Here is a 25743-nt window from a genome sequence, read left to right on the forward strand (position 1 = left end):
GCCTCTATTGATATCAAACTGCTCTTATACTGACCCTTTTGGCTCCCATTTCTCCTTCTCAAAGCCTCTATTGATATCAAACTGCTCCTATACTGACCCTTGGCTCTCATTTTTCTCATTCTCAAAGCCCCTATGGATATTAAACTGCTCTTATACTGACCCTTTTGGCTCCCATTTCTCCTTCTCAAAGCCTCTATTGATATCAAACTGCTCTTATACTGACCCTTTTGGCTCCCATTTCTCCTTCTCAAAGCCTCTATTGATATCAAACTGCTCCTATACTGACCCTTGGCTCTCATTGTTCTCGTTCTCAATGCCCCTACGGATATTAAACTGCTCCTATACTGACCGCTTTGCCTCCCATTTCTCCTTCTCATACCTCCTTCGCAAAGCCTCTATTGATATCAAACTGCTCTTATACTGACCCTTTTGGCTCCCATTTCTCCTTCTCAAAGCCTCTGTGGATAGACTGAGCTATGGAGGACTCCATCAAGTCTACGTAGCGGATCACCTGAGGAGCAAACGTGTCTTGAAGTTTTAGATGGAACCTTCCTCCATTCAAGGTACCTTGGAGAAACATTAGTCATAAGAGCCATTAGAGAAATACCACGAGGGTTGGGGATTAGAATTCACAGTGAGCAAAACTATGTAAAATGGATATAATTCATCATTTTGTAGCCGTTTCATGTATTAAACCCTATGCTGTTCTCTAGCCAATCTCTAAAATTGCTGCAAAAGGACTACAAAACAGCTACAAAATGGGAGAGAAAATGGCTGCAAATCGGCAAGTTGCTCACCGTGCTTGCCATGAGTTTGAGTTGAGGGTGATCTAGAAATCACAAGGAAACATGTTATTTCTTTTTCTCAAATAAATAAATACATGCTTTGTTGTGGTAATAGTTGGCATTTTCACAACAGTTCAAACTCCTTGGACTAGTGCCTTTGTTGCAGTGGCGTAATGAGAAAGAACATTTGAAAGGGCCAAACATGGCCTATGGGTCATATTTCAAGTAAGCGAAGCAAGGTAGCACAATTTTGACATTTCAGAAATGAAAATATATATCAGTGATAGATTTTGACCAAATATTTTTTTTAAAATAGTAAAGTGATACTACCTGCTTTTGTTTCCTTTTTTTTGTTTCTTCTTCTACTTCTTTTCAACTTCTGTTTTATTTTGGTTGTGACACCTTTCTTATTTATTTTAGAGGGGGGGTCCTGTATTTTTCAATACAATGCCTTTACAGATTACTGTCTTATTTCTCTGATCACCAAACACAAGTACTACAAGTATTTTAATAAGTCTAAAGTTCTTAAGACAAGACACCCACTTTCTGATCTCAAGAAATCGTTGAGGAGCTGGAAGAGAGGAAAGCTGTCCCACGTATCTGGAGGTTGGACATCGAGGGCAGCGTCCATGTCCACACCGAACAGTGACCAGAAGATCTCGGCATGTTCTACCAGCAGGTCACTAAACCATGCAAAAGCCTGTGTAAGGGGAAAAGATGAAGATTGCTATACCTTGTGCACTAAAATGCAGAATACTTCTAAACATGATCCTTTTCACATATTCCAAATAGCCCCCCATAAATCCTATCCCTTCATTTTTACAACTCTTAAAATTTAGACATAAATGACAAAATAGAAATTGAAAAACATTATTTTCACCCCATAAACGATAGATAGCTTTCTCAATTTGTTAATGTTGAATTTTTAAAATTTCAAGGTGTCAATATTTTCTGCAAAATTAAGATCAAATGCAAAAAGTATTTAAAAAAAGAAGTAATTCAGAACTATCATGTCATGAGAATATCAACAACAGTATTTAATCTCAAAGAAAACATTATAGTAAGTCCCACTTTTATTACAGTTTAATCCATTTAAAATGATTAAATATTCCAGAAAATTAATGAATATCCCCTTCTTCATACATTTTTGTTTAAAACCTTATAATTTTTAAAAATATATAATCAAAACAGAAAAATATGCAAATTTTTGAAATACTATGAACTCAGCATCATATAAAATAATACTTAGCTCATGGTTAGCAAACAGCACAGAAATGAGAAAGATTTATTTTAAGAGGGTCAACTTAATAATAAGAGGGCCAAGTCAAGTTAGACAAATGCAGCAAAGGAACACAGATTACAAAGGTTTTCTGCTTTGCTGCCAATGGCTATTAATAGCAAAACACAGATAAGCACTTAAATATAGTCATTATAAAAATATAAAAATAAACAGTTCTTGTATAGCACATATCGAGTTATGATATAACACTTCTACACACTTCCAAAGGACTTGGATATTATCATAAATTATAAATTACATTATTAGAAATACATTTGGTAGTCACTGCATCTTTAATTATTGTCAAATTAAAAATATAATGCACATAATATAATTTCTATATCATTAAAAATAACACAGGTATAATAAGTGATATGCAAATGATATGGGAATATTTTTAATGTTGGTTGAAAAATATCTTGTAAGTAGGAAATATATAATTTTTCAAACCAAATTTACAAAAAGCAAATTCATACAAAAGCTATCTCATTGCAATAGAAAGATAGAAATGAAGATAAAATCATTCTCAAAAAAGCAAATCGAACATTTTTTTGTGAATTTCATATGATTAAGATGAGATTAACTCAAGCAGAGATCTAAGAAAAGCAGGTATGACATGAATACATGTATTTGTTTGTTTACTGAAATAATCAAGAAAAATTTCAAACATTCAGCCTAATCTGTTAAATTAAAAACAGGCATATAGCTTATGAACAAAAGAAATAATACCAGGATGCATTGGAGAAAGTTTTATGAAGAGAAAATAAATTCTAATCATAAAAGAGCACCAAAAGAGATAAAAAGTGGGAACATAAGTAGTTTGAATTTCTCCATACTTAAAATCATATGTAAGCATGTATCATTAAAGAAAAAACATTGATGGCATGCCCAGTTTTAAATTCTTTTCCTTCTTTAGCTAAATAGAGTGATCTCAAAGATTGCAAAGAACAAAGTAAAAAGACTTGTCATGATTTGTGTTTTTAGACTCAGAAGTGATTTACATTAACAGGGGGGGGGGGTCGTATAAAAACTACATGAATTCATATCCAATGTCTTCTCACTAGTTTTTCGAATCATAACTTTCTGATATATTCGCAAGTAACATTACTAGCATAATGAATTAAAAAAATACCAATACAATAATATTTTTCCATACTTCATTTTACATATCAACATAATACATGTGGATATTTTTTCTTAACTTAAAAAACAAATGGTCCATCTTCAATTGGAAATAATACAAAAAAGGGCTAACATAGGGGTTTACGAAGTTGCAGACATGGTAACAATTAAAATTAAAAAGCAAAACGAACTGAGAGGAATTGCAGAGGAGTATAAAGCAGCAAGCAATCTAACGCAAGTATTAAAAAGTGAATTCTTCATGCAATTTTGATTACAAATAAATCAAAACAGAATACAGTCATGTATTCACAGAATATCAAATAGAGTATGATCTTTTACTTAGCATTAAGCATTGAGCTAACTTTATTCTATACTAGGATTTACCCTTCAAATACAGATTAAATGAAAAAATGAGCTGATTTGTTTTTTCATAAACATATCTTTTTTATAAACAAATCTCATTTACTTTTCCAGCTTTAAAGTAAAATAAGGAAACAAACGACTAACTCTCCTTAAGTCTTGGGTATTAATTATTACAATCATCTGTAATTCTTCTTCAAATATTGTGCTTGTGAGACAATTTATTGACATAAGATCATTTCAAAATCAAAAACAAGACATAACATAGACAGATAACAACTGGAGACAAAGTCAGAACTATGAGATGGACTTGACTTTATGTCTTCCGAGCAGGAATAGACCATATGACATGAATCAGAATGCCAGAACAAAAATATTCATAACAATAAAAAAAAAACATGCATATGCGACCATGATGCATTCAAGAAACATGCTTGTGTGAAAGAAAAAGAAGAAAAAAAGAAGAAGCTACTAAATTATCAATAGACCAACTAAACAGGATAGACATTGCAGGCTGTATAAGGGTTAGTTCATTCTTTCTAACAAGTTTTTAGATATAATTGTAAAGAAAGATAGGAGGAAAAGAAAGAAGGAAAGAAAGAAAGAAAGAAAGAGAGAGAAAGAAAGAAAGAAAGGAAGCAAAATAAGAAAGAACGAAAGAAAGAAAGAAAGAAAGAAAGAAAGAAAGAAAGAAAAAAAGAAAGAAAAGATAGATGGGTAAATCAAATTGGTAGATAGAAAGATGGATAGATCAATAGATGGATGGATAGATAGAAAGATGGATAGATCAATGGATGGATGGAAAGATGGAAAGATAGGTGGTTAGATAGATACATGCATGGGTGGAAAGATAGATAGATGGATGGATAGGTAGATTAATAAAAGTCATGGAGGGAGAAACAAAAGGTAAAGAAAATGGAGAGATGGGCATTAGGATGTAAATAAAAAATGGGGGAAAACAGAAAAACAGATTAAGAAATATGAGAGCAAGAGAGTGAAAGAGAGAGAGAGAGAGGAGTGATGTAATGAAATTATGATAAAGGGCAGAGGTATTAAAGTAACTAATAGAGAAAAAAGAGTAAGTAATTGGAGATACAGGAGTTAGAAAGGAAGTGAAAAGATAAGAGGATGAAAGATAAAAATAAAGAAATATTCAGGAAGAGAGAGAAAGGGAGGAAAAGAAGCAGGGGCATATATTTTTGAAGCTGTCATAAGAATCTAACTTTGCTGACAAACATACATGTGTAATTGTATTACACAAGTTTAGATAGGATACAAATCCAAGAAAGTTAGAAAATGTCAGTTTCAAAACGATGCCTCTAAAAAGAATACTCGACTTGGCAGGGGGTTGGTTAGTAATTTCATCTAGTTTTTTTTTAAGAATAAATACAGAGCTGGTTATATGGTAGATATAGTTACGCACATCTAACCACTGGAGTAAGTATAAAGAATAGGAAGAAAAAAAATAAACGGAAGGAAGATTGTACCTTTGATTCTTTGGGTTTGTCACGCTGCAAATTTGTCATGAAATGAGTGTGTGGTGAGATTTTTTTTTTTTTTTTAATGGATGGCAAAATGTGGGAAAAAGTGGAGAAATGAGAGATGCAAATGGCATGTCATAATGCAACACATGGATGAAAAAATGAGGTGGATTATAAATAATGACTTTGATCATAGAGGATATATACTCAACCAATAGGAGTAGAGGATGATGGGATATCACAGACCTTCGGAGAAGGAATGGGGGCGAGGGAGGGGGGAGGGGGTTGTGCAGGATGGATGGGTGAAATAATGGGCCAATACTTATTGGCTGAATTCACCAACAGGCAATGGGAAATGGATGACTGGATCGTACTAATTGCACTAGAAAAACAAACAATACACAAAATTTTACACATACAAATATAAAAAATATTGCACAACGTCCAACTGTCTTTGATACTTGAGATTGTTATGCTTGTCAATAACATCACTAATTATTTGTTTGATTCTTTTTTTTTTATTTAAACAGCTATGTCAAGAAAACAGTGACTTAATAATACTCAGAAATAACAATTTTCATATGGCTTTCCACTTGGGTGCGATTACTTCCTAAAGCTGAGGAGTACGGAATCCAAAACCTATATTCTACGCTGCAAAATCTGTGGTGTTATAAGTGGTGATATCTGGTGTACATAGATGACCACACCAGTCAATTTACTTCAGTGTTAGTTCAACACCCATGGTGTTATATTATACTACAACACCTTTGCTTATTATTCCAACACTCTTTGGTGTTACGCTCAAACTCTATGTTGTAATTTTAACACCTTAGGATGCAGTCCTCTATGTAAACCAACTGGTATCAGTAAGTTGGTGTAAACACCCAAATTTTCACCTTGTAATCAGAAGTAGAGCATTGAAATATTCTTAGTGAAAAAATATAATGAAAAGATTCAACATAGCAGCATTGCTGACTTTGAAAACTACTATAACTTGCATAAGATGTTCAGTGATACTTGGTTACTCTTATTTCCACGTTTTATGAACTAGACCAATACACTTACAGAGATATTGACCTCACATGACCTTTGACCTTGATCATGTGACGTGAAACTTGCACAGGATATTCAATGATACTTGATTACTCGTATGTCCAAGTTTCAAAAGTCAGATCAATAAACTTGCAAAGTTATGATGGTAATTCAACAGATACCCCCATTATGGCCAAAGTAAATTGACCTTTGACCTTGGTCATGTGACCTAAAATGTGCACAGGATGTTCAGTGATACTTGATTACTCTTATGTCCAAGATTTATGAACTAGACCAACATACTTTCAAAGTTATGATGGTAATTCAACAAATACCCCCAATTCGGCCTAAGTTCATTGACCCTAAATGGCCTTTGACCTTGATCATGTGACCTGAAACTTGCACAGGATGTTCAGTGATACTTGATTGACCTTATGTCCAAGTTTAATGAACTAGGTCCATATACTTTCTAAGTTATGATGTCATTTCAAAAACTTAACCTCATGTTAAGATTTGATGTTGACGCCACCGCCGTCGGAAAAGCGGCGCCTATAGTCTCACTCTGCTATGCAGGTGAGACAACAAAATCATGAATATCTGAAATCCTAAATCGCTCTGAGATTTATGGACAATATACATTGTAAATTAACCATGTCCATGGCTTAAGTACTTGAATATGTCATGAAAATCACTTCGCTTTAGGATTGCCTTTCAATGCAGTAGGTCAGTAAGATCACTTTCTTCTTTATTCAATTGATGATTTTATTTCAGTATTTTAGGTGATGTGTATCATTCTATTACTCAATAAAGAAAAGTTTCAAGAGTTTCAAAGATCAAGTTGAAACTCAAGATTGTCTTGTACTATACTTGATAAAAATGAATTTAAAAACCTCATAAAATCTGAATGGTATAATGAGTGTATTACCAACTCTCTACATTTTTAAATCCTCATTTTTGTTAATGTTCAATAAAACCAAATTTCAAAGATATTTTCCTTTCCAATAAATGGCAATGATTAAGAAGGTTTAAGGTTTATCATGAGGATACGATGATTACTTGCCAATTCTGCACCAATTTAGATTTTGTAATCATCCTACTGTTTTCCTTTAAAAGTTCAACAAAATAGAATTTCTAAGATATTTCTGCTTACAATAAATCATACGGAATAAGAAGTTTAAAGAGAAATTCCAGTAGTTGCAGTAAACACTGATTTCATGAGAAAGTCTGTAAAACAAGGCTCAATTGTCAGAATATCATCGAGGATCTAGATCTGGTACAGTTACATTAACTGAACTTTGTGAAATCTTGAAATCTACGCTGAAAAATTTTCACACCGAAGATCCCCAACACAGATATGCGCACGTGGGACTATGTTTATTATTGCTTAGAGCGTCTGTGCTTATTTGCTGATTTCTCAGTAATTATACAATTTCTTCCAGAATCCTTTGGCACATGCGTTTTATTTATACAAACAGAAACTTTGGTGGTCATTTCATTGGATTCTGTACGAACTCATTTTGACATCGTTACCAAAACTAGCATTTACCTTTAAGGTTTCATTCTCCTCAAATGTTATAAAATGTCAAGGATTTAATTGACACAGATAGATTTAATGAATGTGTGATAAAAATATTCTTGTGAAGTCGTACAATACATGATGTCTCTCTCCCTTTCCTTTATTCCTGAAATACTTGATGAATTATCTTGAGCTTACATATATATACATATATAAAGGACAACTCCACATATATAGCACACAGAAAATGTCCATGAACACACACATATTCACACATGCACAACTTACTAATTTCTTACTTTAACGACTAAATATAGCACATGAACAGTGATAAATTTATGATCTAGTTTTCTGAAAAAAACGTTTAAATGATGCGGCATGAAATAATTATAAACTAGGCCGTATGTTTTTTAATTGATCTACTGTAATAAAAATGAATAGATGATGCCTGCTCATCAGACAATCTCAAAAATTGAAAGAGCATTTGCAAAATTATGATATAAGGGGATCTAATATTTATAACATATATCTAGAAGTAAATTAAATAGTGATAATATATTATCTTTATGTACAATTAAATGTAAACAAACCACTAAATGACCCCATACAAAAAACTCTTCGTATAATAAAATCTCTTTTCAGCTAAAATATGTATATAAAGATATATCCGGAACGGGGTGCGAGGAAGGGTGTGGTGGTGTGGGGGGGGGGGGCAGGGAAAGGGTGGGGTCTTTCCATGTCAACATTGCAGTGTAGGCAAATATAAACAAGGGGATTATGGAGGGGTGCGACTGTGTATTAATATGGCAACATTAACGACAGCATCAACAAAAGAAAAACTCATGATGACTTTGTTGCTATGGTAAACATGAAATGAACATGACAAAATACTGTCTATCTATCAGCCTCTGACATTGCGTTGATCAGCCTGCAGGGGGTGGGGGTGGGTTAGCACACACAATTTCGTGCAAAATTTAACAAATTCATCTCCGAAATCCCTCCCTTATTATTTCAGCAAAAATGACATACATTTCTAAGAACATTTTGAGAAGTTGAGTCCAATATTTTCTGACTATTACTAGTTTTTTATTATTAATATTACATTATTGTGACTGTTATCAAAGAAGCGTTGAGTAGATTTTCAAATAGGATACAATAAATTGATTCGTACGTTTCTCTCTTCATTTTTGCACCTCATCAACATTTATATCAAGCACAATATTGATTATTTATATTCAATTGAAATAATTTTGTGGTCAGAGGATCAAGAGTCCATTTATCAGCATGTGTTTTGTATATTTGAAATCAGAAGCACAAATATATTGTCTTCAAATCAAACTATAAAAATCAGTAAATCAATCAATTCATCATCTTAGAAATAGCAAAATGAGACACCATTATACTTCACATATTTTCCAGTATATTTATTCCATTTTCATGGACAAATTAATGATATCCAGTAATCATAACAGTGAGATATCTACAAAACTGCGATGTAAATTTCTAGGGAATTATTATTTTCAATACAAATGGGCCGCAGAGAGCTTTAAAAGCATCAAAGTGTCATGACTTGTTTTTTTATCCAAGAATTTCTAAAGCTATTTTTGGTCCCATTGGTGTGTGTGTGGAGCTGAAAGAAAAGTGGCGATCATACCTCCGCATGATGTTCTTCATTCTGCTGTAGTACATCGATAGAAAGCTCAGCAAGATGGATAACTTCTTCCAGTCTTCTTTCTGGTGAGAGATCCTCATTGCTCAGTATTTCTGCGGATTCATGGTGGAAAAACAAAACAAAAACAAGGTTTTAATACTTTAGAATAATAACGATTGTAAAATCTATTGTGAGCTTACTTCTTTATCATGGAATCTATAGTCCCTAATCACTTTCGTCTTGGAGTGAAACTGGGGAACGATTCTAAATACAACAAAATCTTAAGGCACATAACCCTATTCTACAAATATCATTATATGAACTGACATTGATTCTCCTCCACATGCCAAAGGAATTTTGATTTTGTGAAAATCTTCTAATTGTTATCTTGGTGACAAAAAAGGCAGATGAACAACCAGAAATTTTGATAAGACGCTTCAGATCAGCCATAGATTGAAATTAAATTTCAGACATTTCACAAAACCACACAAACAACTAATGATACTTAGAATTATAAAAAAACATATTACTAAAAGTTTGACGAGAGAAAATGCATAAGACATTTATTTTTTAATGTATAACATAACTTCTATTATTTCCAATAAAATATCTATTTAATTCCTTGCAGGTTATTGTACATCAATCTATTATCAAATAATCAGGAAAAGTATTTAATTAAATAACGAAATAAAAGAGGACAATGAAGCATCACTGAGGGGTCTTATTAAAAGAATTCAAATGATACATGCACATTTTTTATATTCATTAACTAGGGTTAAAATGATTTTGAAACAAACAAAACAAAATACAATAACAAAGCTGGCACAAACAAATTGCAAGATTGCTATTGAAAGATACACAAGGACATACCCACAAAATGTTAGTTTGTGGGATTTAACACATAATTTACTGTTTGGGAAATATTTATTAGACCACTTTCCTACAAAACTTGGAGCTCCAATGTAGTATGATCTAATGATTATTGCCTGTACGTATCGGAACGTTTTAAACTTTGATGATATCCACATCCGTGGCCTAGCGTCCTTTGGCAAGGCATCAATCCACACTTTGCCACTCTCCACCCAGGTGTTAAATGGGTACCCGGTAGGATGTGAAAGCCTATATGTAGTATGCCTAGCAATTGAGTCATGGAACTCTTGTTGGAATGCTCCCCAGAGAGTGGAGAAGGTGCATACATTGTATGCAGGCATGCAGGGATCCGATTTTTATTATTATCAAATATAAATATCCATCTATGCAGTAATCTAATAAATGCTTAGTAATAATTAGGCATCTGCAATTTCCAAATTGGTTCATGATGTTGAGCTGTTTTGGATGCAATTCTTGGCAGTAAAATTGAAATTTTCAAAGTCAAGGCAAGAGAAACATGAACAAAATGAGCATTGCTCTGAAATACTTGCATGCTATATTCCTATGCACCCCTAGATATTAGGATTTACAAGAGGGATGTATTAAAAGTTTTACAAAGTAGCACATATAGTTAAACGTATACATGTTTTCAATTTTAGTAAGCCATGCAGTATAAATACAAAATACATTATTCACATCAAATATGCCATTAACACATTCGATCAAAACAAAAGAAAATACAGTGAGAGATTGTTCCACGGGGGCAAATTAAAATACTCAAGAAAAGGGATTATCTTTGGGAGAAAAAAAATAGATTCATCAATTGGGTTATACATTTGTAGTAGATATTAATATCTAATGCACAGAAATAGTTAGTGGGGTGAATAAAGTTAGATTTGGAATGGACAGTGGACATTGAACAATAAACACCACACTGGACACAGGACTTTTCAAGGACACACAAGAACAAATGACCACTATCCTGGACTGGACAATGTTCACCTTTGACCGGTCTCTCCTGACCATCAGCTGGATGATGATGGTGATGATGACAGAAAAGAAAAGTTGAAGATGAAAGAGAGAATACAATTTCTGAACCACTGGATGCCAGTTATCTAGTAATTGTTTTAACTGTATTATCCACCCGTAATATCAGGTAGCTGATTTTTTTTCATCTTTTCTACCCTCCCACTAATATCATGAACACTATATTACCTTCTTTGTGATTTATTATTTCTACTGTATAAATAATAACCTTTGTCAAAATAGTGACAAATGAAAATTGTTTTCAAAATACCACAGTCAAACCTGTCTATAAAGACTACCTCAAGGGAGACAAGAAAAGTGGTCTATATGAGCAGGTGGTCTTTGAAAGGTTCCTGATTAATCCATGTTTCATTGTGGAAAGTTATTCATGGGAAACCTAACAGGCGGTTTTTTTCTAAACAGAGGGTCACTGAATCGGGTTTGACTGTAGATCTTCATAGTATGTAAAGATAATGATAGCCTGATTAGAAAAGTCATAATATTAATATTTGAGAGTTTTGTAGAAAATATGATAACACTCTCAGTAGGGATAAGGAAAAAGTCCCTTTCCACCATATATGTGGCAGCAATCCCGATAATTGAAATTCATGAAGAAATAGTGAAATTTGCTTAAATATTTGTGATAAAATATATAGGTAGAAAATATGCAAAGAATTATGAGTTTGAATTACACATCCCATATACTCATTTATAAATAACATATGCAGATATGTTTTAAATAGGATAATATTTCCTTTGATTCATTCATGACAATATAATACATTCATATAAAATTAAAACAAATAACTTTAAACAGTCCATGCAGAGAGATGATGTCATTCTTGTAATAAAGTTTGCCTTCTGTAGACATTGCCTTCTATCATGTCATAAATAGGCATTTGTATAATTTAGAGAAAATTTTGAAATGCATTATTTGGTATTTATATATTTCATGCAATCATTCAAACAGCTAGCAACATACAGAAATAATTGAGTGAAAATGACTATAATTTTATTAATTATTTAGTGCTCCTTTTAAGTAAAACAAACGCATAATATCCTCAATTTATAACACATTTCTATTTAAAGGCAAAGTTAAACCTAATAAGTTCATTTGAATAAAATGAAATCATATCAGATGTAAATAGGGAAATCCTAACATCTAAAAGTTTGGCTTCATTTTGACAAAAAATACACACCAATCATCTCACAACATGGGAGTATGCAAATAAAGAAACTGATGGCAATAACAATATTCTATTGTATTTTGTTAAATGAAATAATTGAATGTTTTTCTACTACAATGTCAAATGGCCATCATTATACCTCAATATTTTGTTTATCAATTATTACTGTATATAACCCCAAAAGATTGATACTCATGAAAATCTGTTCATCTTTTAAATCTTCAAGTTTCAAAAACTTTTTTTTTTTGGGGGGGGGAGGCAATGAAGATCCTTAGCTCACACATGCCTTGCTTTGTGGAACAGCCTTCATGAAGATATCAAAACTTGTATCTCTGTAGAATCTTTTAAAATTGACTCAAAACCTTTTAATTATCTTCTCAATTCTCTATTCCCCTTGATCGCTCTGCCAGGTGGATTTGGTTTTTCACAAGTTTCATTCTTCTTCTTACTATTACTATCATTATCATCATCCAATAAAAACCTTTTTTTATATAAAATCTACAACAAAATATGAAAGATATGGTGCAATTGCCATCAGTTTCCTCATTTGCATAATTCCATGCCCTGATAGAACTGTTTTTTTTTTTCAAAATGAAGCAAAACGTTTAGATGTCAGTATTCCCTTACCATTATCAGTGGAAAAGCATATAATTAATTTTTATACCTATACAGTATTAAAAAGTATTTTCTTCACAAAAACAAAAAACAAACTCCTGCTGATTGCCAAGCACTCACCTTCAATCTTGGTGTTTGCTGACACTCTCTCATAATTGACGAGAGCAGCCGCCTCCAAGCAGTTCTTGATTGTGGCACGCACCTCCTCCTGTGGTACAGGCGTCACTATGTCCTTCATCAACACCTGGAAAGGATATCAACAACTTATGGCTTAAAATCTACAGTCTATGAAAGCATTACAAAGTAAGCATAGAGCTGGGATGCCAACGCTGTAAAAAGAATGGCGGTGTTTGAGGGATGACAGAAATGATGACCTTGGGTGAAAAAATGTTTTTAACTTTCTTCGATAGACAAGTGTGTAATAAAATAATGAGGAAAGAAAGTAGTTTTCTCTTATGAAACCTACAGTATGTTCATATAAAGAAAGGAAAAAATACTGCAAAAGTTAACAGTTTGTATCTGTTAGGTAGTAGTCTAATGGTATTGTAAGAAACCTGTAATGAATTGCAAATCTATTTAGTCTTTCCATATCAATTATAAGTCTTGCAATTAGTTGCTAATTTGCATTTGATTGATTTTTTTTTCTTACAACTGAGAGTGTAACCTTTTTTACTACAGCTAAAACTGATCAATCAATCACAAAAAAATTTCGATAATACTTGCAAATATTTTTTTCAACCCTAAGTATGATAAATTACTCATTTCACAGTGCTTCATGGGATATCTCATATTAGTATTTTTACGATGAAAGATAAAATAAATTCATATTTTCATCTTGATATCACTTCAATCCCTTGGCTCATATTCTGATGTCTGGTTAACTTCGGCCATGGTCTAAAACTTTGCTAAAATTATGGGAAGCCTAATATATCAAGTTTGTTTACATTGTATGTTTCTATCTTTACTGAGCTCATTCCTCATTGCTTTAAAGGTAAAGGAAGCAATTTTAATTATTGTTCTCAGACAGTTAGCACCGTTATTAATAATTTAAATGTCAAATAAGTTGATAAATCAAACCCATCATGTTGAAGATTTGTGTTCCCATTGGCTATCCATAGTTATAACACAACTATTCACCAAGGTTTATTTAAACCCGAGTTCAGAATACAGGCCATTGACATCACGTTTTTTTGATATCCACATTCATTACATTTATATCATGATAATTTAAGCTTGGAATTTGTTTCATTCAATGACAGTTAGGGACAAGAAACATTCATGAAGCATTCCCCAGGGAGGGATGATGTACTCACTCTCTCCAGAAGAGATAGAGTGGCTTTTAGTGCTCCTTCAGGCCTTCCAAATGGAAAACAGTATCTGCAAGAACAAAAAATGAGATTTTAACCAAAATAACAAACAGAATACCTTATCAACACAAATCGATTCATACATATTTTCCCCTGTATCAGTTCACATAGGATAAGATTTATATTCATATCTCATCATTTCCCCTATAACCTTTCATGGCCTTAAATTTATCACAGATTTCATAAAACTTCATATGACATTTGTTCAGTCATTATTCAGTTACTGTTGTTTTTGTAAGACTACAATCAACTTAATTTCAAGTTCTCCTTTTCTAATTTCAAACACTGCATTATACCATTATGTACACATAAACCATACTTCTATATCTTTAGAAAAATATGTAAATACTTGCTAAAATAGATTTACTTTTAATTTTAAGCACTGTACATTATAGTTTTAGGAGATGAAATCAGCTGAGCACACAGGTGCAGCACTCTGTTGTAGTGAAATATATGATAAAATTGAGAATGGCCTTACCTGAATTCTGTAATCTGATGTTCGAGGAGAATCCGAAGCCTTTCCTTGATCTCTTCAAACTTATCCCTCTCCTCGATGGTCACTGTGCCTATTCCATCAGGTCTGAAGAAAAAAGAAATATGTTAGCAGAAATAAGAGATAATAATAAATAATAGTGCCTCCTATGAAAATATGATCTATTCCAATGCACATGATTATTATTATCCAACTTTAGCCAGGGCTGCACTTTTTCCAGTGCTGTGTGATTAATTCAAGGAAGTAATTTCTGCCAGGTAGCCATTCCCTTCAACTGGGTTGAGTGCAGCACAATCTGGGTGAATTCTTGCTGAGGGAAAATATGCCATGGTTGGGATTCGGAACCCACAACCTTCTGATTGAAAGATGAGAGTCAGAACCACTGGATGTCTTTGTTTCAACCATGATGTCTCCATATAGGTCATGAAATTATAGGAAGAACCTCACTGTCCTTATATCTGGTGAGAAAGATAGCAATGCTAAGGCTTAATCATTATGATATACTTTGGCAAGATACCTGCACTGTGCATCCCCATCCTTAACCTTATCAATATTTACTACCACCAGTATTATCAACATCATCACCACCACCACCAACACCACCATGATCATAATCAATACTATAACATCACCTTCTTCATCATCCCCATCTTCCTTATCATTATCATAATCAGCAGTAGTAGCAGCATCACCATGACCAAGACCACCATAATCACCATCAACATCATCTTCCTTATCATCATCATCCTAATCACAGAAGTAGCAGCAGCATCACCATGATCATCACCAAGACCAAGGCCACCATCATCACTGTCAACATCATCTTCCTCCTCATCATCCTAATCATAATCAGCAGGAGCAGCAGCATCACCATGACAACCACCACCACCACCATCATCCTCATCATCATCATCACCCTCCTCCTCCTCCTCCTCCTCATCATCATCATCATCATCATCAATCATCATCAATCATCACCAATCATCATCATCATCCTCATCCTCATCATCATCATCATCATCATTCTTGCCTCACCTGTTCCCATGGACATGGGAAGCACAGAAAGCAAAGCTGTAATGGATGAGAGTGGGATCAATCTTGGTGTTTTTCTCCGCCCTATCTAAGAGGTTGTTCAGGTAGCACAGATGCCTGTGGCACCCCCGGACCCCGTACCTTGCACAGTACTCGTCCAGAACAAAGATCTGACCAGGACTAAACCATCCCTATATAAAAAATACAAATAAAAAGAAATATAGGAAACAGATGTCAGAAAATGGTATAAACTTGGACATACTGAAGCTTTCCGATATGCACTCAGAAGAGCAAAATCACAAGAATGAACAAAAAGCTAGAAAGAAAAATATACAATAATGACTTTATGTTTTAATGATGCATTATTTCTATATTGTAGAAGTGTTGTGGCTCAGTGGATAAGTCTCCGGCCTTTGAACCACCAGGTCCAAGGTTCAAATCCTACTGCATCACTTGCGTCGTTCGGCAAGGCATTTGTCTACATTTGCCACTCTCCACCCAGGTGTAGGAAATGGGTATGCAGTAAGAAAAAAATACCTTGAATGCTCGAGCGTTCGATCAGGATAGCAGTGCTAAACATTTGTATTATGCGCTATAGAAAAGTTGCATATTATTATATATAATCTTTTTTTTGTTATTATTGTCTCTCATTCATGTAATTTTGAATAAGTTTTTCCTGTAATCTGTGTTTTTAATCTGTCATGTAAATCCTAATATGAATTTTCTCATGGATGATAAAAATTGAATTGAACTGAATTGAACAAATCTTTGAAAAAAAGCACACCAACAAACAGTGAATGTTGAATGATGAGCTGTAATTGGCTATCAAGGTGAAGAAAATTAGACTCTTATCCAGCTGCAAGATCAATAAATGCTAAAACAAATGATGCTTCATATTCATTGGGAATCTGATTAACCAGATGTAAGGAAAAAAAAAGAGATTCTAACATAAATTGAAAGATGTTCTAATTGAAAAAAAGATAATAGAAGACCAAATTGCTATTTTGGCTATGTATAGAGAAGAGAACATTCCCTAGCATCTTATTGGGGGTTTTCGGGTGGCTGGTCAAGAATAAAACAGAGAGTATGGTAGATGCTGAAATCCGTCTGTTTGGAGGAGTTTTTAAACTTTAATAAAGAAATTGGGGGGTTTCTCCAACACAAACTGCTGGCCATCTTGCCCATCGTGCGAGGAATCTATGTCCCATTAGGTTAATGTGTTACTCCCCACACAGTGGGAATTGTGATTATAAGTGATACTTAATCTTATAAACTTGCTCAATAGTGGTGTTGAAGGTCTAGTAGATTCTAATCATTTTCAAATCCTTCACAGACCAGTATTTTGATGAAAGATACTATATTAATGGTAAAAATCAAGAATGATTTTTTGGGGAGTAGGTTCCCTGTACAGAGTGTAAGAGAAAGGATACCTATCATTTCAACTTACCAGACACGAATAGGAATCGTTTAGCCTGTGATCTAGTGTAAGTTCCTGGAGTGTCTCAAAGAGAGAGGAATGTTCAAACTTGCATGGGTCGCTGTGTATGAACTCATCCATACCATGTTTCCTGGCTCGGTCAGCATCTGAAATCAGTGGATAATACAATTACATGTACAACTTCTGTCTATATAAGATGTTTTAACAATGCATGGGTCGCTGTGTATGAACTCATCCATACCATGTTTCCTGGCTCGGTCAGCATCTGAAATCGGTGGATAATACCAGTAAATTATGATGCTGTTATTATTTATATAAGGTGATTAAACAATGCATGGGTCACCGTGTATAAACTCATCCATACCATGGTTCCTCTCGTCAAGTTTGACTTTCTTGAAAACAAAAATTGTTTCAGAGTAATCAGAATCATGCCTGGCTCAATATGGTGAGATAACTTATCTTGCCATATCGACAAAATAATGTTACCATTGAACATGACAAGATATGTTATCTCGCCAAGTCGGACTTATGAGAAGTTGTGCGTCAACATGGCAGGATATGTTATTTTGTCAGTCTACTTAGGGAAAAGTTATATGTCAACATAGCGAGATATGTTATCTTGCCATGCTGACACATAAATAGTAGAGATAAATAGTAGTGAGATTCTATTTTATATTGACAGCTTGCATATACAACATCCAGTTGTACACGATTCCAGGCTGCAGCGTGGCTGGCTACAGATCGACATCAACATATCAATTTATATGTCAACATGACAAGATAATGTATCTTGCCACCACATTACTTTGGTCAATGACCACAATAGCTGTCCTCTCAGTGATTAACCACTAGGTTACTTTAGTAACTTTACACAGTAGCTGCTCAATCAGTGATTGACCACTCGATTACTTTAGTAACTGACCATAAAAAATGATCAATCAGTGATGGAACAATAGATTGCCTTGGTAACAGACCACAATAGCAAACTAATGAGTTATTGACCACGAGATTACTTTGGTTACTGAATACAGTTGCAAACCAATAAGTGATTGACCATTAGATTACTGTAGTTACTGACCACAATAACCAACCAATCAGTGATAGAGCACTGGATTACCATAGTAACTGACCATAGTGGCTGACTAATCTGTTATTGACCACTGGGTTACTTTAGTATCTGACCACAGTAACTGACCAATCAGAGAATGGGGAAAAACGGGAATCAGGATTTGATCAGTGACTACCGAGTAATGACCAGATGGATTAACCAAACATTGCCCAATCAGTGCTTAACCGGTAATGCCCAAAGTAAGAGATCATATACACCAATTGGTTATTGACCACAGTAATCAAACACAGTACTTGGCCAAGGGGAACAATCAATCATGGATCTAGACCTCAGTTGTTTTTTTCTAAAATGCAAATTCTGTGTGCTTCGCTGTTCTAAAGGTACATGAAATATCCTGCGTTCTCCTATATTCTGAATATTATATTCTTGCTCTTCAGTGAAAAGTACAAATCATAGAGGTAAATTGATTGATAATAGCGAAAATCTTATAAAAAGTGATTTTCCGTGCAGACAAATAGTGTGATGGGTTTGATGGGTGGATTTTTAAATATTGCACTGTTCTTGTTTTTATTGAATTTTGCTTTGATTTCCATAATTTTTCACTGTATTCCATGTCATCCTTTAATTTATCTATTTATTTATGTTTTTTTTGGGGGGTGGGGCCTTATAAATTGTTCTTTTTTTAAAATTCCTCACCTCCTTGTTGCCTGGATATGATAGCGTTGGAGCCCTTTCCACCAGCTAGCTGAGTAGGGGGTACAGGCTTGTGCGACTGGCCGGTAGCCCTGTAGATGGCCTGCACCCAGAATTGCCTGTCAACCTCTTCATCGCAGGCGAAGACGATGCTGTCACCCTCTTTGACAGCACTGAAGAAGAAGCGTCCACCTTGGCATTCAAGTTCTGGTACAAGGAAGACAAAGAATGGGGTGCAATTGAGAGGGTTCATTAATAATGGAACTACCAGTAGGTTATTTTCCAATAGAATTGAATGCACAGAGGCTTAATTGTTAATTGCACAACATGTATATAAACATGAGTATTGTTATTACTGTTACTGATATTACTATTACATTTGAAAAAAATGCAACTGAAATTAAAATTTTAAAATTCTTTTAAAATACATGAATGGAATAAGTGTATTTTCAGCTTATTATTTGACATCAACTTTGGGGGGAGATGGGGCACATATGCATCAAATATTGGATATCTTATTTTGGGGAAAAAATTCCAACATATCAATTGCTTTTCCTAGATGCTTACAACTAACATTGGAGTCACATTTCCCCTATGATGCGCATACATTGAGTTGAAACAGTAGTGATTATTTTTACTTCAATACATGAATCACCAACGTAGAGCTGGTACAAATACTACTGAAATGGCTGCTTTTTCACTTGCCATACAACCACCATAGGGTAAATGTGACACCATTATCCAGTCCTTATTTATTCATGTAAAATTTGCAAAAGATATAATTCAAGACTCTCTCCGAGATAAGTGTATAAACTATTTACTTAATAACAACTTAGTTTTCTTATAATATACAACAATACTATTAAAATTACAAATTCCACAAATGAGAAATTACATCCATTGGAATACCATAGACATTAGAAACAAACAAAGTTCTGGTATAGATTATTTTGTCTGCATTCCAATGGAAGTAACGGAGGAGGGGGAAAATTATACAAATCTGTGAGCAAATCATATCTTACAACAACAAAAATCATGAATTACAGCTTATGACAAAAAGATATAAAACCAATTAAAAAACTTTAAGATGCATTATGCAAAGTTTGTACAAATTGTACCAACTACAAACTTAAATAACATAAGATATAGATGGCTAGACCTAAAAAGTGCTTGCAATTTAACAAATTTCTTTTGTACGATATTCTACAAATTAAATCTAGCATTATCTACTACTAATACAAGACATGCTCAATTACGCTAACATCAAATGTAAAAAAATAATAATAACTACGGGATACCCTTTCTGAAGCGGTGTGCTTGTAGGCAGGATCCCAAAACGAAGAAAAACCAAACGGGGACCAAAATGAATAAAAAGAAAAAAATAAAGGGAGCACATGATGATGACGACGACGATGATGATATTGGAGTATTATATCATAATTCTGTCTTTTGAACAACTACAGACACACCATGTAGATAAATAGCCAACGCTTTGACCCCCATAACTGGAGCATGACTTCTACCTGTGAGGGCGTCAGTGTAGTCGACCGTGAAGCCGTCGAGTTGCATCATTTCGTGAGGGTCGGCCTTCTTCTCTCGGTAGCTGCACATCGCGAACGTGTACTGACTCACCTGAAAGTGTAAACACGGGAAAGATTATTCGGAACGTTCACACAAAATGTATGGGAGGCTTCAAGTTCATTGTCTGTGTAATTTGTAAGTCTTGTGAAAAATATGATTAAAGGTGATATGAACCAGCAGACTTATTAAGCACCACCTACAGAACTCAACTTCTCAATCTGGTCCAGTTCCGACCTCATGATGCAATAATTTAAGCAGCGTAATGTTATAATATAAGTGAATTTGAATGACAAAACATTCATTCCTTACTCAATACAATCATACTGCAATAATGATATTAACAGCAGCAAATCATGTACCCTTGCCCCTCCCCTCACATCTTAGTTTCCCTATACCATATACAAAAAAATTGTAGGTTTGAATATGCTTTTTCACTGTTTAAAAATTCTTAACACACTAAACACATCAGACAAAAAATAAAAGCAACTTAATCATTTTGAAATGGGATTTCAACAACACAATAATTATTTCTCCTTCAAAAAAAAAGTAAGAACTTACTTGAACAAGGACAAAAAATCTCTTCTTCCACTTCTTCCAAACTGTCTTTCCAAGACAATACATCCACCTGTAACACAGATATGAGAGAATCGTTATCAATTTCCTTCTTTCTATTAAGGGGAAGTCCACCCATATCAAAATTTTACTAGAATACAACAAAAAGGAAATATCAAACAAGCATAAAACAAAAAATTTCAGTAAAGTGAATGTAAAATAAGAAAGGAAATTTCATTTAAAGCTTTGCTTTATTTTGCAAAACAATTGTATGCACATCCTGGTCAGAATGCAAGTGAGGGCAAACATGGTATCACCAAACCGCCATCTCTTTTTATTTCATTTGGCGTGAAATTTGTTTGAATGAAAGCAGAAAAACATCATAAACTTATACATGTAGGTGAAGATTTTGCGGAAATGTATCATACGTTTGTCCAGATTCATAAACCCAAGCGTAATCTCCGTTCTGGCTCACAAAATCTCTCTGAAATTACTGTCAAGACCAAATCATATGGGGATCGGGCTTTCCAGAAAGCTGCACCAGCACAATGGAATTCTCTTCCATCGACATTAAGAAATATTACCCAGCTTGAGAAATTCAAAGTTCAATTAAAAAGCCACCTCTTTCAGAATGTTTGATTTAGTCACTCGCGCATAGAGACATGTAGGTGTTATGCGTATTTAAAAAATGTACTATTATTATATCATTATTACATAAACTGATACCGATATTCAAAGTTTTGGTTTTGTAACATCACATGACATTACTAATTGGTAATTATTATATCCCTGTGAGATGGCTTCTAACTTTGTATCGATTGGCTGCTATATTTACAAGCATATGCACATAACTGCTTTCTGCATTTGATAACAGCTTAAGGCATACAGTACTGGGGCCTGTTTCATACAGGACTTGCAACTGTTGTAACTTTACCATTATGGCAAAACCATGGAAACCTTGATTTAGATTGGCTGCTGACCCCTGTTACCATGGTAGTTGCCATTATGGCAAAGTTACAACAATTCCAAGTCCTTTATGAAACAGGCTCCTCATGATGCATCATGTCCATATGAAAGTCTAAGAAATATATGTGACTAATGAATTACCCGCAATGTTTCATGTTTTGAGGTTTGTCCATGCGGATGGCTAGTCTGATCTTGATTGGGTTAGGCACTTGTTTTGCTGGCGACATGGTATGCCACTCAGGGGTCTTTGGACTGTTGGGCGTCGGCTTGATGATTACCTAGAACAGCAAAAAAAGAAGAGAAAACATATTTTAATCCCTTTTCAAAGTATCTTTTAAGGAGACAAAGGAGCAGTTCTACAGGGGTGACTACCCCCATCCCCTTGATGTTTCAACTTGTCATGATAAATAGAAAATGGAATAAATTTTTATTTAGGAAGAAAATGGAGTGGCAAAATTATGAATTCAACAAAATGGCAATTTTTCATTTGGTACCCCTGGTGGGTGTTTCATAAAGCTGTTCGTAAGTTAAGAGCCACTGGTGATCCTTTCTTATGGTAATTTATATTCACCATTAATATTCATTGGTGATTATTTAGCGCGTAAGAAAGGTTCACCAGTCGTTCTTAAAGTCGCTCTTAACTTATGAACGGCTTTATGAAACACCCATCGGGTTACCAAATGGTGCATCATTTTCTCTATTGTATCGCATCATTACAAACAGCAGTCCACTGAAAACATACTGGTCACCTGTGTGGTTCAATTGGTCTTCTATCTACTTAAGATATGAACTTACTGCAAGGGGGGCATTTCATGTAGCATATTGTCAGTGACGTTCAGTAAAATTGTTAAGAGCTATTGTAATCCTTGCATCCGATTGGCTATGAGCAGAATGGTTTGTAAAAATGACCAAGAGAATGATTAATGAAATGCAACCCTGGTGGGTGTTGGATAAAGCTGTTTGCAAGTTACGAGCGCGCGACTTTACGAACGACTGGTTATCCTTTCTTGTGGTAAATTATTTACACCGGATTTTCAGTGATGTTAATTCACTTCCTAAGAAAGGGTCACCAGACGTTCGCACAGTCGCTAGTAATTTCTAAACAGCTTTATGAAACACCCAACTGATGATTGAGCTACGTGTTCAAGCGGCGGGCTCAATGACCCTTGTATTCAGATGGCGTGCCAGGGTATTTTGAATGTGGGCGGGGAGGGGCAGGGGGGTGGACACAAGACAACGGTGACAAAACAAGTTTTCTAAATTGAATTATAGGGATGTTATAGTGCTACATAGCCAAGACATACTGAACATTCTTTTCACCCTTCTTCCTTCTTTCTTCTTTTCTCTCCCTCTTTCATTTTTTTATTTACTTATCGGAAAGAACGTTAAATAGAGGCCCCGTGTAGAGGAGAGTCACCACATTTGCATGTTAAGAACCCACTGTACTATTTGAATGAGAGTAGGGGGCAACCCCAGTGGTCCACCTATATTCCCCTATTCAGCTCTATATCGGGAGGAGAGACCTGTTGGTCAAAGTGATTCAGTTCGCTTTTCGCCTCCCAGGTACACGTGACACCAAACAATTAATAACAATAATAATTTTCATCTTCTACTCACAGAAACTTGTAAAATCAGAGGAGTAGGGCTTTCACCCCCATACCCCCTGTGCAGCAGTGCGCCTGCTTGTATCATTGTGAGTTTGTAACATGGCAATTGGCTGCAATAATCATAATGAAACAAAGTATGTGCAGCATGAAGTGCAGCCATCAGTAATGCAATACGATGAATAGGGTAATACCCATGACAACTCTGGGTGCAGGCCTGGAAAACAAGCATGAAGCAAAATAAGTACCGTACATACACATTATACCTATGCAATATACCTTCTATTCCTTCAATTAATCAACCCAGTAACCCGAGCCCCGTTACACGACGATTTCTGTCCAACAACAAAATTTCTTACAGGGATTCAGATTGGTCGACGGGTATGTTGACATGTACTGTCTGGAAATCTGACAGGCCATTCCAGTGGTGGTCCATACCATTTCACAACCCATTATTGTTTTTCATCATACACTTTACATGTGACCCCTCACCAAAGACTGAAGGACATGTATACAACTTAGAAAGTGTCAGCATTACAAGACTACACTACACTATGCATGTTCATGCTACTAGTTTTCTAGCCATGTACATTACCAAGTATAAAGATAAAACCATTCTTTTTTCATAATTAATAAAGGCTTTCAGTGATAATGATTCACTGCACATTGGTGAGTAGGGTAACGAGACCAACAATCAATTTGTGCATGCTCAGTGGATATGGCAATGAGATCAATAGAAGCTAAGCTAATTAATGAGCAGCAAACCCTCTATTCTAACGGAGCAATATATGTACTGGATGATCACAAATGTACTACATACAGTTTACATACACCCAGGAAATTCAAAGAAAAGATGACACTTGCCAAACATCATATTACAAATATTACACATATTACTTTTTTCTTCAGAGAAAATTCCACCTGAAATATACTTTAATCCCAATGGCATCCAACTATGTGAAAGAGCTTAATACGCTTATTTATTTGATACCAAATTAGTCATGGTAGCATTTATATTTATGAAGATATAGTAACTTTTATGTTTGGCAAGCGAACAAATTTCACTGAATTCCATTGGTTTATGTAAATTCTTGGCCTCAACTGTACATGTACATAGGGAGCAAGGGGAGATTAATTGACATCTAGAATATTTAGGATTTTTATCACTGTTTCATGATGTATTCAATCTATCAAAACATGAAATTTATAGTCACAGATATGTACTTTTACATATATTTCTTTGTTCGCTTGTTGTTGTTTTTGGGGGACGGATTTTTAATCATGATGTTGGGTATTTTCTTTAAAAATATTGAATTGCAATTCTAACAATGCAAAAACTGCAATTAGGTTGCTCCATTCCCGTTTTTATCTTTCCTGAATAATATAATAAACACATTCCTGATCCACTTATAATAATTACATGTATTTATTTACCCAGGGTAGCTATTTCCGCTTTGTTCTCCCATCAGGTCCTGCATAATATAATGTTACAATCACCCTTCTCCATTCTAACTGTATGCATGATAATTGTGCTTTGTGCAGATATTACTTTCTGCCAGTGAACCAATAACAAATAGATCCTACTTGAACGAAGGTCGAATACCCTTATGCACTGACGTCACCATCCCACCATCTTAGAGGTTGCAGCCATTGCCTTTCATGCATTGGTGATCTCCATTAATACACATATTCTTATATCCTCTAAGGGACGGCGGTATGAGATCATGATGTCATATGTATAAAATCCTTTAAGCAGATGACAATTATCAAGCAAGGCCATAACGATTCAATGGTTAAGCTAGGCACTCTCAAACATGATTAATATTCCACTTTCAAATAGGTAATGAGCAATACCACTTAAAGTGAAACAGATCCATCAAAATACAGAACTTGCATACAATGGATATGTCATGTCAAATTAACATATATTTCTTTGATGATTGTAATATGGAAAATGAACACGATATTCACAACTTGGAGCAATTCATCATGAAAATGTACTAGTCCTATAATAACAAAAGCAT

At 34.5% G+C, this 25743-nt stretch overlaps 1 protein-coding gene across 1 annotated transcript in view; it reads right to left on the reverse strand.

Annotated features, from left to right (window-relative positions):
* The window catches only part of LOC121411458 (calcium-dependent secretion activator 1-like), a 75084-nt gene that overhangs the window by 11628 nt on the left and 37713 nt on the right, over nt 1-25743 (reverse strand). Inside the window, 14 exon segments of the mRNA XM_041604206.1 lie at nt 426-567; nt 1329-1485; nt 5034-5057; nt 9230-9339; nt 11099-11125; nt 13045-13168; nt 14238-14301; nt 14770-14871; nt 15820-16007; nt 17264-17400; nt 19020-19223; nt 20540-20648; nt 21156-21222; nt 22257-22393. Of these exon segments, the coding sequence (XP_041460140.1) occupies nt 426-567; nt 1329-1485; nt 5034-5057; nt 9230-9339; nt 11099-11125; nt 13045-13168; nt 14238-14301; nt 14770-14871; nt 15820-16007; nt 17264-17400; nt 19020-19223; nt 20540-20648; nt 21156-21222; nt 22257-22393 (1592 nt within the window).

The sequence above is a fragment of the Lytechinus variegatus genome, chromosome 3 (assembly GCF_018143015.1).
Source record: "Lytechinus variegatus isolate NC3 chromosome 3, Lvar_3.0, whole genome shotgun sequence".
Taxonomy (NCBI): domain Eukaryota; kingdom Metazoa; phylum Echinodermata; class Echinoidea; order Temnopleuroida; family Toxopneustidae; genus Lytechinus; species Lytechinus variegatus.